The 15,721-nt window shown below is 35.0% G+C and overlaps 1 protein-coding gene across 1 annotated transcript in view; it reads left to right on the forward strand.

The window, feature by feature from the left end:
• FAF1 (Fas associated factor 1) overlaps positions 1-15,721 on the forward strand; it is a 170,723-nt gene that overhangs the window by 73,298 nt on the left and 81,704 nt on the right. The window contains exon 8 of the mRNA XM_061344844.1: positions 11,764-11,850. Coding sequence (XP_061200828.1) covers positions 11,764-11,850 — 87 coding nt within the window. The remainder of the gene's footprint in view (positions 1-11,763; positions 11,851-15,721) is intronic.

Consider the following 15,721-nt stretch of genomic DNA (forward strand, 5'->3'; position numbering starts at 1 on the left):
TCAGATTCTTTCTGAATACTCTTGATGTAAAGAAAAAAACCCAAAAGAAGTGGTGATTTGGTTGACATGAAAATGAAATGGAGGAAGTACCAAGAAATGCTTTTGTTAGTAGTAAGTTGACTAACAGCTCAGTAAACCTTGTTTCATAATTTATTTCAACTTGAATTCAAAATGTCATTAATATACTATCTAATCAAACTCAACTGCATAAAATAATGTAGTAAATTTATACAATGACTCAGAAGGACATCACGGTTTACTTCAATGTTGAGTCCATACTGAGTTCTCACACGGAAGAGTCTGTCAACTACCTGATACCAAGAAGCTAGGGGAACGAACCAGGTCAACAGTTACTGGGTTTCTGGGTAACTCATATAACACATAAGATCTTTCAGATTTGTGGCTCATCTTCCTTTTTAGATACATCTTGTTGGCTGACACAGTGAATAAAAAGTGCTGCAGAGAGAGTCTACCCATCTCTCTTCACTAAGCAGCAGGCTTACTGTGAGCTTTAAGTGTAAAAATAGTGGAAAAAGTAAAACATTGAGGTTAGAGGTATTGGAGGATTTCTCTACAGGAAGGTTCTGCACACCTGGGATACTCTGCTTCACCAAATTCATGGATTGAACTCATTATTCGTAAAACGTCTAAATTTGGAAATATTTCCTAATTATTGACATTTACAAAAATGTGAATAGATTGTGTTGTCACTAGTAGCAGTGCTCTCTCAGAAGAGAGTACTTTGTTGATTTAGAGACAAGTGAAAAACAAATGACAAAATACTGATTTTTGTGATGTTCTATCCAGAACTGGCAGGTTAAACCAAGGATTGTTCCTGAAGCGTATATGTGGTTTGTGCATTTTCTTAAGATTGAAACTGATAAAAATATTGGGGATAAAAATTATCTGGAAGCCTCTCCAATGAGGAATATTTTATTCTGGAATGTTTTTGGGTAGGGGTAGAGAAAGATACTGTTAGTCAATGAGTTTTGTTAAGGAGAATATGGCTTGGTATCATAATCTGAGTTGGGGAGGGAGTTAGCGTCTCTTTGGACCAAAGTGGAAATAAATTTGGAAGAGGGAAAGTTAGTTGTTTGGGTTTTTTTTTTTAATGGTTTGTGTTTTTTTCCTCTCAATTTTTGTGTGATTCCATTTTTTCCCATTGGATACAAATGGTGCTCTTTAATTAAATGCAGCAACAATTGGACATCTGACTTTCATTCACATTATTAGTTCCTAAAATGACCATTTATTTTATCATTCATTGATAGGACTGATTGCTTCTGAAATCCATGAAAATGCTCAAATAGGGAAGTGATGGAAGACCAGTATATGTTTTTGTCATGCTTATGGCTGTTACAAATCAGTTTCCTTTCAAATGAAGATGAGGGTGGTTTTCTTCAAATAAATTTGTCTAAATTTTTCTTTTGTTGAGAACGTGACAGCCATGAAAATGTAATGGATCTACTTCCCACTGCAAGAGTCACATCAACTCTCTCTCTTACATGATAATTCAAACCCTAGAAATAATCTTCAAGGTCCTTATGATTGAGAACCTGACTATATCCAAAATATTCACTATGCTATAACTCCTTAAGACAACTAGCTCCTTAAAAAGGAAACAAAACAGCCAACACAACCTCCAGGAAAGCATGATACAGACTTGGTATGAAGTCTTGGTGAGGAGTTCACGCAGTGATTCCTGACAAAGGAAGTAGAAGAGATTGTAAGATGGGAACTGTAAAATTACTCTTGCTTGTGCAGTGATCTGAATATATGCATGTGATAAAAACAAAGTGGAATCAAACCTGTGTAACTGGCATGTAGGTTTTTTTTCTTGCTTCCCAAACATTGTTCATATATTACCAGTATTGACAGCAGCTTCTGAAAAGTCTGAGAGATGTTGGGAAGCACAGACTGTATTTAGTAGTTGTGTTTTCATACCAATTTCAAATAGCTTGGATCAAAGTTACTGCTCTCGGTCATTCCTTAACTTCATGATCAGTAAAAGTCAATGTATATTTTTCTTCAAGTTACTGATTTAATCACTGAGATGAATGCGTTAGGATTGCCTGTTAAGTCTGCTAAGTAGCAATACATATGAAATTGTTCCTTGACTCCTGATGATCTCTCTCATCTGGTTAGCCCAGATACAAACTGTTAACCCTGGTGCAGTCTTCTGTTGGATTTCATAGACCAGCTGTTTCAGCTAGTGGTTTTCATATGGCTTTTTTTAGCTCCAAAGATCAGAGAACTGATCTTAACAGTTACGTTTTTCTAATATGCAGTGTTTTCTTACCAGTCTTTCATGGCTTCTTCCCAGAGATACCCTTATTCAGCTTGCATATTCCTTGTTATATCTACCTAGCTTCAGCTTTGTTACAGCCACATACGCTGCTGCAGTGGAGTCCAAAAAAACCCTCTGGACTTCACATAATTTTCCTACCTTGCTTTCCAGAAGGTGATAACTAAAATAACATTTCTATAGCAAAACTGAAGTCTTATTTTTTCTGCCAGATGCAGGATCTTGCATGAGTATTGGCCTCCAAAGTTTGTCCTGTTATTTTTAAAGGGGTCTTAAAATGTTAATTTTCAGCGGAAATAAAATACCTGATGTTTGGCAATATATCAACATTTTAGGACCTAAAAGCAGCTGGAATTGGGTTGGTAGCATTAGCAATCTGGTTTGGTCATTTTCTTGATTTTTACAGCAAATATATACCCTTCCTTGGGGGAACAATGTTAGAAACTGTATTTACCCTTTATGTTGCAATTGAGTGTGTTGTCAAAAGGGTAGTTGCATCTTGATAGTGATCTGGTGACAGATGTCTCAGTAGCAGTTGTCTTTTCTAATGTGCATAAAGGTCAGTTTAAAGTTTCCACAGAGCACTGCTTTTTTCACTTAGGTTAGTAATAAGTATATTGTCCTAAATGACCATTCCTACTGAATGGAAAAACAAACTAGGGCTTCAAAATGTATCTTTTCTGTGTCAGTGCACTATATGTAGAACAAACAAACAAAATCAGTTTTATTTTGTTAGTAGGAGTCTTTTAAGGCATTTTCAAGTAAATTCGTAAAATTGTTTTGGCAGTAAGTCTTTGTTGTTTGATCTCTTTTAACCCTAATCACATCTTCCTTTCAATCTCTAATGTCACAGCTAGCTCACACTCTCATTCTTCTATACCCTAGTTCAACCTCATGCTTGTGTGCTGCTAAAATGATTTTTTTTTTCTTCTCCCCACCCTTTTTTTTTTCCTTTATTTTTTTAATACTCGTGTCTCTTGCTTCAATTTCTTAAGAATGTGTTTTCCCTTCTTCCTCTGTAGGAATTTGTTTCTTCTTTTAACCTTCTATTAAAAAATTCAAAGGGTCATGCGGTTTTAAGTTCAGAGGGGATTATCACAATTAGGTCTCCTAGGCACTACAAGCAATGACTAATAATAATTATGTAGGCTGAGCCTGTGTGCAGTGCAGGCCATATAGCAGCAACTGGTAACTTCTGCATGAAATTCAGAAGATTGGAACTTCTATTTAGCAGTAACACTCCTCTAGAAGGTAGTTAATTTAGAGTATTTAAGGCTGGAGATCAGCAAAAAGGTTTCTTTATTCCACAGAATTAAAATGTGCATGTGTGGCGGCAGAAAACTGAGGCACTCAAAAGTAAGAGAACATTTCAAAGATAATGAAACATTTCTAGATAGAATTTGAATATAGTGAATAATATAATGTAGTGAATATACTTAACATTGACCACTTGCTGCAGCCCAGGTAAAGGCCAGCTCCAAAGCAGTGGTAAAAAGTAGTATCTGGAAGCTTGAAGAGAGCTCAGATTAATTATCAAACCTTGTCTGGGCAGGGAGCTGAGGTTAGGAAAAAGTCTTCCTAAATCTTTGAGGGAACACCTCATGTACTTGGAACATCCATCTTCTCAGATTATTTTGTGGGTATAGATATATGACATGAGGCAATCAGAAGTTCACATGTCAAAAGATTCAGTAAAGTTTAGTTGAAGCTTTGCTCTTATTTTCTGTTTCAAAAAAATTGCACAAAAATACACTAGCATTACCCAGTGAATCATTTTTTATTATAGGTTGTAGTAAGATACTGACTTGGCACAGACCTATTAGAAAAGGCCAAATGACATCCAAGAAAGGTTGGTTTACGAGTAATTAAAAATATTAGGTCCAGTGAATGAAATAGCGAATAATGAAATATTAATAATTGTGAACTTTCTGAATGTAGTTTATTCACAGTGTTATTTCTGTTGCTGAAAGGAAGCTGCCAAATGCTTCCTTACAAAAGGTAGTGAGTTGTAGATGTCATTACGTTTCATCAATTTTTAAATCATCTAGTGATTAATAAGCTAGATAGGCTTGGTAACAACCTCCAGTTAAGAAAAAAATCTGTACTATTTGAAGAAGTGTTACAGCTTAGAAATACAGTTGCTCAGTGAGGCTATAAAGTGAGTAGGTAGGATCTCCAAAGGTGTCTTTCTCTCAGCTGTACAAGTAGGCAGAACATAGCCAACCAGCTTAGGAAAGAACCTCCCAGCAGTTTGTTTTTTGAACATTTAAAGGTTGCCAGTAGTATTTCGCATAAGTAACTAGGACTATCTGTAGTCCTTCAGAATTTACATCAGTAAAATGGAATTAACATTTTTGGTTTGGATTTTGTTTGATGTCTCACTATGATGGATATAAATTTGGGGGAATGAGGCTGTAATTGCTTAGTTGGGGAGTAAAGAATCTATATGTCTTTCTGGAAGTGGTACTGGTGAGTCTGCTGTTATGCCTAGGGTCTTATTTTCCTAAATGAGATAGATTTAACTACAATTATTATGGTGAATCATCTCTCTGTTTGGTCTGTTTATGGATTCTGTCTCCTGAAAATTTTCCTCCCTCCCCAAATTTAAAAATGCATAACAAAATAATACATTAACTTTGCATTTATTTATTCAGCCACTTAATCTTTCTTAGTAGGTACCTGTTTCTTCTTGCCTCATCACAAATTGGAAATAATGTGGATTATATTAAAGTATTCATTTTAATCCCTAGGTATATGAAGATCTAACTCTACCTTTCCAACAGTGACAGGCAAAACCATGTACTTCCATCTCTTTTCTAGATACTGAAATTAAAGAGTTGGAAACGTCAAAAAATGTATTGCTGGGTTTTGCTTAGTGTTTAATGTGACTTAATTGCCTTTGTTTGAACTCTTACCAGCAAAATGTCACAAAAATCAGGCATCATTTTCCAAAGCTAAGTTAATTTGAATCCTGAAGTGATGAATTCAACAAGCTTCCTAATGAAGATACTGGTACAATGTTTACTGAGTAGTCCAGTACAATATAACCCATTTTTAATAGTCCCTTCAACTGGGTTTATTTTGGTTCAAACACTGTTCCATACACTGTAAAGTGGAAGTTGGATGGTTAGTGGCTTTCTGTAAATAAATTGTGTTTCGTTTCAAGAAAGTGGTACACGAAAACATAGCAGAAAATTTTCTACTGATATTTTTTGTGTTATAACTTGCTGATGAATTCTGCTTTGTATGTAACTGGAGTACAGTGGACATTCAGGTTCCTTTAGAAAGGTGTGAAATTGCATATTATTTCTAATTTTAAAAATTAAACGTATAATTAGAGAGAAAAGAGTATTACTTTAAGAAGTTATACAAGTTTTGGTGCTCTTATTTGTTTTGGTTTTACTTGTGACAGAATAAGCAAGGAATGTGTTGAATTAAAACCAGTTATGTTAGAATTTAATGCATTTTTATTCTGTATTAAACATTTATTTAAACATCTGTATTAAAAACATTTCAAAGCTTTAGCCTTCTAAAAGGGAAGACTTCATAAATGAGACCAGATAAATAAATGATTCAGACCAGAATCTTCTCAGAGGTATTAAAAAGCAAAAATAGTGATTTAAAGGAAGAGCTGTGAAATAAAAAATTAATTGGAGACTGTATTATAGTAAAACATACATTGGAGTTGTTGTGTATTTCCTAAAAGTGCTGAATCACAGCTGACTTTTGGCTGGCAAGCTTGGACAGGAGAGGAGTTCTTTTTCATTCAGTATAGATTTTAAATATTTAGGTTGGAAGTGTATATTTTCCATTAGATTACAATAGAGTGAACTGAATATATGTACAAATGTAAATAATTATCTTAGCATAGTGAGTCTTCCTTGGAGAATTTGGTATGAAATTCTTGAGAAGCAGTTGCCATTATTTAAAAAAAGCCCGATTGTGACATCTCAATTCACTAATTGAAAGTATTCCATAATTCAAACTTCAGTCAGCTGCTAGAAAGAGAGGCTGGTTATCATTTGATGTCTTTAGCATTGCATTATTGTTTATAAAGTAAAGCCTACACTAAAATTAAAATTTGCTCATTTAAATAACCTTTGTTCTTTATGTTTTACTCTAGTTTACTGTATTTTGGAAATACAGAGAGGGAAACAAAATTTTTTATGGAGCAGATATATACTATTCCCATCAAAGGAATCTTGCATAAAGGGACCTCAAAGTTCTGGTTTGGGTGCTAATGCTGGTTGTGGTTCATACAGTATGTTAGTTGCTATATATGAATATATCCTACTTGTGAGGTGCTGGCTAGAAATCACTTCACATACTATTTTTTGAAGTTAAGAAATTGAGTTTCTCATTGACTGCTGGTATAATTTTCCTGATAAAATCCAAAATACTTTCTCTCTGCTATGGGAAGATTATAAATATGGATCACTTATTTTAATTTTCTCTGCTAGCTTCTTCCATTTCTGTCCTGTGTCTTTATTATTACTGTGGACCAAATCTATTGCAGTAGGTTGTGGCAGAGATGCTGAATCAGAAATTCTTTCTAGTTTTACATCTCTATCCTTTTAATAGTTCTTGTTGATCCATAGTTAACTGAAATTGCCCTTTTATCTGACACATCTTTTTGTTCGTAACTATTGATAACATTATCTTTTCAAATACATTACTTTGTCACTTCCCTGTGCTTAGAAACTTGGTAGAGGCTGTCTCTGCTTCCAGTGTATTACTGCCAGATTCCCAATGCCCTTTGCTATCTGTCAGTGGAATTTTGTCTGGCAGAGATGTTACAGCTTGAAGACTATTGCTTTAGCTGGTTTTACCTCCTTTCTTTCCCTTTCTCCACCAAAATGCTTTTGCTTACTTTGCATTTCTTTCTATATTTGCCCCATCCATATCATTGCTGTCCCCTGAATATTTTGCTTACTTGTCTTGGCTTCTCTGTTACAATGTCAAAGTCAAGATTCTCGCTTTACCATCAGTGCCCCATGCAACCTTGCTCTGTCTGCATCTGATCTCATTTCCCTACATCCCCCAACTCGCATTCCACATTCCTCACAGTCCTCTGACTTTATTGCTCCTTTTGTCTGCCTTTCATGCACTCATTTTTGCACTGTCTTTCATGCTGCCTATGTGCCTGGAACAGTCTTTAGCATCTCAGCCAATTTACAGCTTTGCATAAATTATATTTAATAATAAGACTAACAAAAGTTCATTATCTACATTATTTCAATTAACTTTGTACCTGCATAAGCGGAAAACAGCCTGAGGGAAACTACTGTTAAACTTTGTTGTGATTTGTTGTGATTCAAAGGTACAGATTCAGGCATGACAGTTCTTTGATGATTCAGCATAAATTTATATTTTAACAATTTGGTAGGTGTTAGATAATTTTTTTTTTACAGTAAATTTCAGATTTTTCTAATTCAGAGATAGAGAATAACTACTTATTCCTAAGTGAAACCTCCAAAATGTTGTCATCATCACCTTGTAGAGATTTCTTACCCCGTGATGCATTTTACTTCATTTTTCTTGACTAATATGGATGTGGAAGGGCTTTGAATGTCGGATTAACTTCATATCTACAAACAAAATGTATCTTCTCTGTTTAACCTTACTTTTAGAGCAACATACTCATCTGCTTAAAAAAAAGCCACTGAAAGATAAGAAAATGAGACTCTGCCTGTGTCTGCGAACTTTTGTTGGTGTGTTGGCTACTTTGACATACAGGTTTTCTTAAAATATTGAGTTGTTTAATATTTTAACTCCCTTCTAAATAGTAGAAGGGAGTTAAGCTAAAACTTCATGTGCTTCTGCAGCACCAATTTATAGCTGCAAAGCAGGGCATTCTGCAGGAATCATATGTAATTTTCCGAGTAAAACTGCATCTGGAATATATGGTTTAAATGGTGGCATTGATACTGTTCACAGCTGAGTTGTGGAACCAAATAGATGTGCCTTTACTTTGTTTTTAAATGATCTCATATATTCTGGAGATTATAATCCCAAGGGTGGCTGCCATAGTAATGTGCCAGTCACCATGGCATCTGAACATCATGAAAAGAAATTGTGGGCTGCACAAAGACAATACCACCAATGAGTATTTCAGGCTGATCAAAGGTGGGGGACCAAGAAGTTTGCCAATAAATGTAGCTCAGTGGATGGCACTGGAAGCTGGAGTTCTCTTTCTACAGATTTTAACAGATTTCAGTCCTTCTATTAATATAACATGAATTTATAAATAAAAACTGTAACACAGACTTCATCCATTTACTATACTAACTTTCAGTTGCATGATGAGTGGGTTTGTATTTAACTGGCCTAATGAAGAAGCAGTTTATGATTCTGTTTTATACAGGTTTTTTCCTCCTTACTGAATTCTTAATTTTAAACTGAAATTAAGTCGCTTCATGAAGGTTTTCTTTGCTCAACTGGCAAATATTCCTAGTCTTTAAAACGTTTTGCAGTCTGCTTTTGTAATACTGTTCTAATTATCAAAAGAACCTAAAACTAAATCATTATTTAAAAGCAGGCTTATTTTATCTTAAATAATTGATTGTGGCTTGCTGTTTGAAAGAGGACTACTTTGGCATGAATTCCAAATCCAGTTGTGATCTTAACTCCAGCAGTTTGTTTAATCAAACATTACCCTAATAAGTCTTACATGGTCCCCTACCCAACCAGGCCTGCCTGTAACAACTAGTTTATTCTGCGACGAGTTGCTCAACAGATGTCATTCTGGTAGAACAATGCAGCAGAATACTTGTGCGTTGGCTAAAATTACTTCAACTTTGATCACTTTTGTCCAGCACATCAGTCTGGCATTGTGCTTTATACCAACATAACACTTTACCCCGAGCATGCCTTTCAAGCTTAGAATAGCAGAGGAATGTTATTGAATTCAGTGCAGTTACAGATGAGTTAATGAAAGAAGGGAAATACTGTTTTTTTCATAATGCCTTTCTGTTGTACTTGGGACTTAAAAGGGAATTTGAGGAATGTGACTTCTGAGTTATTTGTTTTTACTTCTGAGGGCTTTTTGAAAACAATATTATGTAGTTCTGTTGATCCCACATTTCTGTACTGAAGTTTCACTGGTTATTTGAATACAGCTCATTTGAGAGTTTTACATTGTGAAAATAATAAGACTTTTTGGGGTGTGACTGGAGAGCAGTTATCTCACAGGGACAATTTATCCTGGTTTTTAATGAGAGAAAACTAAAATAGTTACACCATATTTTTGTGATCGCAGATCAGTATTGTTACATTTTGGTGAGCTGTTGTGGGTTCTGTTCAGAGTAATGACATCTCTTTACCTTGGCACTACTGTGAAACAAATACCGCACAGCAGGCTACCTTCTTGTTAAGCAGTACATATATCAAGTTCTATAGAGTATAGTCTTCCATTATTCCATTTTTCACAGGTGCGTGTACATATGTGCAAATATCTAAGGAATTGCCATACATGTGTATTTGAAATTAATTAAAATAAGGTTTTGATAAATGATATATATATTTTTAAGGCATGAAACATACATATGAGGAAGCACTAATATGAAGTCCATTTTAATTGCTAATAAATATTTCAGTATTCTAGGTCTAAAATATGTTTGTTGTTTTATTTTGTTAAATTAAAATATGGTTGTAATTTTTTCAGTTGAATCCTAGTTACCAGATCAGTCTCCCTGCAAAAACTCATGAACAAAAGCAGTATTAACATAGAAGTTATTTGATGTATATATGATTTACCAGTTTAAAAAAATAAAGGAGACATATCTTAATGACTCTAACATATACAATGAATGTAAAGCTGAGCTAAAAAAACAACCCAAATATATGTCATGATACTGAAATGTCTGGATAAGGAACCCACATGGTCAGACTTTAATCCTTTGTGAGATGTAGACTCAAGAGTTAGAAGTAATGTATTTTACTCTTGGATAATAAATTGAAGCAATTGTTTTCCACTCATCTGTTCAGAGTATTTATATTTGTAAAGCTTTAAACTGGTAGTATTGAAATTATTATTCACCTAGCATATATATAAAACCATCCAGAAATGTGAGACAATTTTTCACAGTTTTTACTAAGGGGCACTTTAGTAGTATGAAATACTGCTACTGTAAGTAGTGAGAATGAGCAACAATAATTGAATGGATGATCTGAGAATTGGAAATACAGTAAGAGCACTGTACTTTGTGTAGATGTGGCATTTTCTTTAAGTTAGTCTTATCCATCTGCCTTAACAACTTCTGGTTAATGTGTCAAAGACTTGGTTCTAGTGTCTGTTGGTATTAGACTGTACAGCCCCCTTAGAGCTGGGAGTGGGATGCATAACATTGACTTCCTCAGATATTCCGTCTAGCCAATGGGCATGTAAAATATTAGTAAGGTGTATCAAATCTCACTTGTATCAATTTGAGAATGCTTTTCTGGATGTAATATAGGTTGTTGAGATCTGTACTTGGCATGTAGACCTGTAAAGGTATGGGAAGACCTTGTATTCCTGTGTAGCTTTATGAAAGACAAACCAAAAGCCAACATTGCTCTCTTTCAGTGGTTTGTTGTTTAAAGTTCTGGTCCAGCTGGGCAATATTTACATGAGCTGGTTGCTTGTGCAGTCTAGACATTCAGGTATGAGATATTATTCAGAATGTGAGGTATCAGTCTCTAGGCCAAGTACAAAAATACATCTTTTTGTAATGTAAATAATTACTTATCACAAAAAGTCTGATAAAATATGCCGTCTTTTTTATCCCTGTTAATGTTTTTTTGTGGAAAGAGTCATGTAACTTTTATGTTTTGCATTATTATTCCTGTATTCAAAATTCCCAACTCTTCTTTTCCCCCTCCTGACAACCATCACTTAAAGATGATCACTAGTATCAACTTCTGTCTTAATAGCACAAGAAAAGGGTTGATGTAAACATTAGTTAGTTTGCATTTTGTTAATAGATGTTTGAAATGCATTGTCTTTATTGGAAATGTGCTTCTTAGTTCATATTTTCATGCTTAATAGATTCACCTTTATTTTTGGGTTCTATTTAAGGAACTTCTGCAAAAAATAGGTGCATTTCTCATTGCATTAGATGTAACATAAACTAGCTAAACCTGTAAAGATTTTTGTTATTACCTTGTGCTTTCCTTCTGTTTCACTACTTTGCAATACTTTTTACAGTGAAAATCTGTATTATGAGTTCTTTTACATATTTATGATGCTGAAGTAATAATCATTATGAATATTTTATAGATTTTTTTTTCCCTTTAACATTGTTTAATTGCTTTTGGCAGTACTGCATGAAAACTTGCGAGCGTTGGGAGGAACCTATTTTACAATAATTAGAAAACAAAACACAAAAATAATGGGATTATGATGAAAATAATGCAGTTTGCCTGTATTGCTTTTGTTAGAGCAAGCTCTGATTTTCTTAAGCTTTTAATTCTTTTACCAGGTAAAGCGGAATGTCTACGACCTAACTAGTATCCCTGTCCGTCACCAGTTATGGGAAGGGTGGCCGCCTTCTGCCACAGACGACTCGGTAAGTAGCTTTGGTTAAAGTATTGGATTACTGAAGCACATGGAAATTATTCATGTGTATCTAATTCACTGCGTGCTTTTGACAAGAAGAAATGCTTACTGTAAGGGTGGTGAGTCGAGGAAGTTACACAGAGAAGCTGTGGCTGTCCCATCCCTGGCAGTGTTCAAGGCTAGGTTGGATTGGATTGGAGCAACCTGATTTAGTGGAAGGTGCCTCTGCTCATGGCGGGGGGTTGGAATTCGATGAGCTTCAAGGTCCTTTCCAAACCAAACCAAACCATTCTATTATTCTGTGATATGTTCCTAGACTGAAGCAAGGCTGCACAACATTTTGGAAGTTGAAGTCTATTGCAGTGATTGAACTTCAGGAAAAAAGCCATGGGAGTGTATGTTAGATATTTTGCTCAGTTCACCAGTAAACTGCTTAAACCTGTATCTGGCTTTAAGCAGGAGGTGTTCTTGTTAAAATCAGTGGAAGTATCTACTTTGGTTCTTGCTGGAGCAGGTAGAATTTATGGATTTTTGTGAGATTATGTTTTGAAATAGTAAATAATATGAATACAATACAATATGTATTAAATTCTCAACCACGTTGTAGGTTTTAGAGTTGCCACCACTTAGAAATGCAGGGAAATATTAGCTGAGATCAATATGAGCCCTTGTTGACAGAACCAACTAACTGTGAATTGTTTACAAATTCATGAAATTGTAGAATTGAACTGCAAAAATCCATTAGAGTTGGTTCCTTGCACGGTTGTCCCTACAGTGTGTCTTACAGCACATCTTTCAGTTTTGCTCAGATAATTTTCTTCCAGTAGTATGTTCCCAATACCAGCTAGTGAGGTCCACCTTTAATAAAACAGAAAAACAAAACAAGCAGCGCAACAAAGCAACCCCTAAAAGGCTGAAATAATGATGTAGTTACGTTGTATGTATATTTTCTGACCTGAGAAAAATGCAGAAAAATAAAGCATTTCTACTTTTATAACATTCATTTAAACTAGGAATTGAACCTGCGTGTTCTACAAAGTGAAAACAGAACTGGCTTTGCTTTCTCTGCATATTGCCATTATCTTTAATGCATTGCTTTCCTGTGCATTTCTATTCTTTACTTGTAAAGGCAGAATTACTATCTTGTATTGCTCTGGGGAAAGTATTTATGCCAACCAAAGCACCCCAACAACCCGAACAAACAAAATAAAACAAAAAAGCCAAAGACTGTCTGAATTTCTAGTATACTCGTGAAGTACGTCTGTGGTAGTGTTAAGTTAGTTAAGTCTGGGAGAGGTGGGTAAATCTGTGTCCTTGTATTCAGGAGTATATCTAAGTTGATATGCAGGATCCAAACTAACAGCATGGTATCATGCGGTAATTACAGTCTTTGGAATGTGGATCCATTTTAATGTTTTATTAGTTTACATTAGCTCAAAAAAGAATTGGAAACTCAACACTTCTAATCTGTTTTCCCACAGCTGTTAGGTTTTCCCTTATTCCCCCCTCCCTTTCTTTTGAATAGGATACCTCACATATGTAAAACTCATAAATCTGTTTTAAGTCTGTTTTTACAAGTGACATTGTTGCAGGTGAATTTTTCCCCTATTCATCTTTAATGAAATTGGTGAATGTTGAGTCATCTGCTCCAAAGCTCACTGCTCAAGTCTGGTGGAGCTCAGACTTGTCAGCTGTGTAAACAGATTTGAATGTGTTAGCAACAAAAACATAATTAATTTCTCTCTAAAATTAGAGGCCATAGCTTACTATTTATAAAGATTTAATGTTAGCAATGACTATCCATGGTTCTGTGACCCAAACATCTTTTTCCATTGCAGATAAGAAATGTTCAGTAATAATTGCTTTAATAATTAGTCACGATGTCTTTAGTTGAGTGGCAGATTTTTAAGATCACTTCTTCCATCACAAGTTTTTAATTTGCTGCATTGTATAGTGCTCTGTTGCAATTAAAGAGTTAAAGAAAGACTTGATTAAAATACTTTTTCATTTACATGTTATGCAGCATAAGAAATACTTTGTAATACCACAGGAGGTTTTTGCAGTGCAGTTCTCGTTAACCTTTGGCTTAGCAAACAGGACAACTAAATAGACTTCACATAATTGGATTCCTGTAACATCCCGAGTCTCTTACGAGCCTGACAGACTACAGTCTTCTGACATTACTAGGAAATTTAGTGGAGTCAATAGTCATTTAAAACACTGTTGCCTCATCTCCCTTCAGAGTCAAGATATGTTCTCTGCATGTACTATCTAATGAAATATGGGATACTGTATGAATTGTAGATAACTCTTTCAGATCCTCTTGCACACTTTCACCGGGGAAATGGGTATCAAAACCTCCACACGCAGGAGAATGTTTTCATGCTGTGACGGTTTGATTGTGGGAAACAAGGCATATGTACTCCATGGAAATTAATTTCGCCGTTTGCAAGGACATATTTTTAGCTTTTATTGTGCCTCAATAGTTTTAACACCACAAATTATATCTGTTCTGCTCATTAAAGTTCAAAGTAAATGGATGAGTTTTAAATCATTCTTTTTTAACAAGTTTACGTAAGCAGAACTTTGATTATGTTAAAGGCTTAATTTATCTATTTTGGGCTATATATCATCAACTGATATAATGAAGTCTTGAAAATTATCCCAGAAAAGAAATAATTATAATTTGATTTAAGTAGACTCAAAATATGTTCTCAATTTTGATTTTGGATTCTGGAACAACCTTAACATTGTTGAGCTTGTAAAATGAGAACTAAGCCAGAGTAATTTACTAACATTTCTGAAATGTATTCCATTTCTCTTTGCTATATTAACTGAACTTCTAAACTTGAACTCGTAATTACTGCTATTGCCAAGTGAAATGAGCCATCTTCAAATGTGTGTTCACTTAAAAAAAACCAACCCTAAATCTGAGATCAGTTGTAGGGGGAGTTTGTTACAGTTTTTGCATGGAAACATTATGATTTAATTTATAGAAGTACAGATAACTTTTGGGTGTTAGTTTTACACATTTCTGTTTGAAGTAAAACTTTTTTCCCCTATGAGGTCACTAGTTTTTGGTTTATTTCCATAGGATGAGTTTTTCTCCCTGGTGTTTCGGGTGTTTTTTTTTGTAGCATAGAACAACATTCAATATGAAAAGGAGGAGGAGGGAGGTTGCTTTTGTGCTGCTTTTGTTCTCAGTATTTAAGCTAGAACTTTTTCCTGATTGCTTCATTGTTCTTAGTCATTTCAGCATAGGAATTAGAAATCCCTGGTTCATAAGTAATGACAGCAAGCTTGCCAAAATGGAATATATTTCTGCATTAAAAAGATATAAAAGGTTTAGGGTGTGGTTTCAGGAGGGGAGAGAGGAGAAAGGCAAAGACAGAAGATAAGTGCCCCGTGTTGTTAATGTGCATCACACACTGGTCCTGTGCAGAGGAACTTGGCATCTTTCCTTCCACCTACTGCAACAGCACTTTGTTTCCCTAAACTGTACAGCCGATCAAGACCGCATATCCTAGTTTCAAGACAAGTAACCATACTTCATTGTATGGAAAAGCACTGGATATTAGTTTAGGTAGAAGTAGGTTTATACAGACAAGTTACTTGGCTGTGCTGCTGAAGCGTCATTCCAGACGTGATGTGTGTAGCCACTAATGTGTTGAGGTTCTGCATCATCTCTTGTGAACGTGACCGCCTTCAGTTCTGTGACGGCTGTAGCAGTTGTGGTTTACGTTCCTTAGCTGAGCTTAATAAAGACTTCCAGTTTATAGTCAGAATTCTCAAACGCTTATGTATGATCTAATTAGCACTGCTGTTATATTTAGCTATTTCATTGCGAAGTACTAAGCACAATCTGTCTGCATGGATAGAAG

This window comes from Neopsephotus bourkii, unplaced genomic scaffold (assembly GCF_033783945.1).
Source record: "Neopsephotus bourkii isolate Nb327-2 ecotype Australia unplaced genomic scaffold, CSIRO-AGI_Nbou_v1 NB_234, whole genome shotgun sequence".
NCBI classification, from domain to species: domain Eukaryota; kingdom Metazoa; phylum Chordata; class Aves; order Psittaciformes; family Psittacidae; genus Neopsephotus; species Neopsephotus bourkii.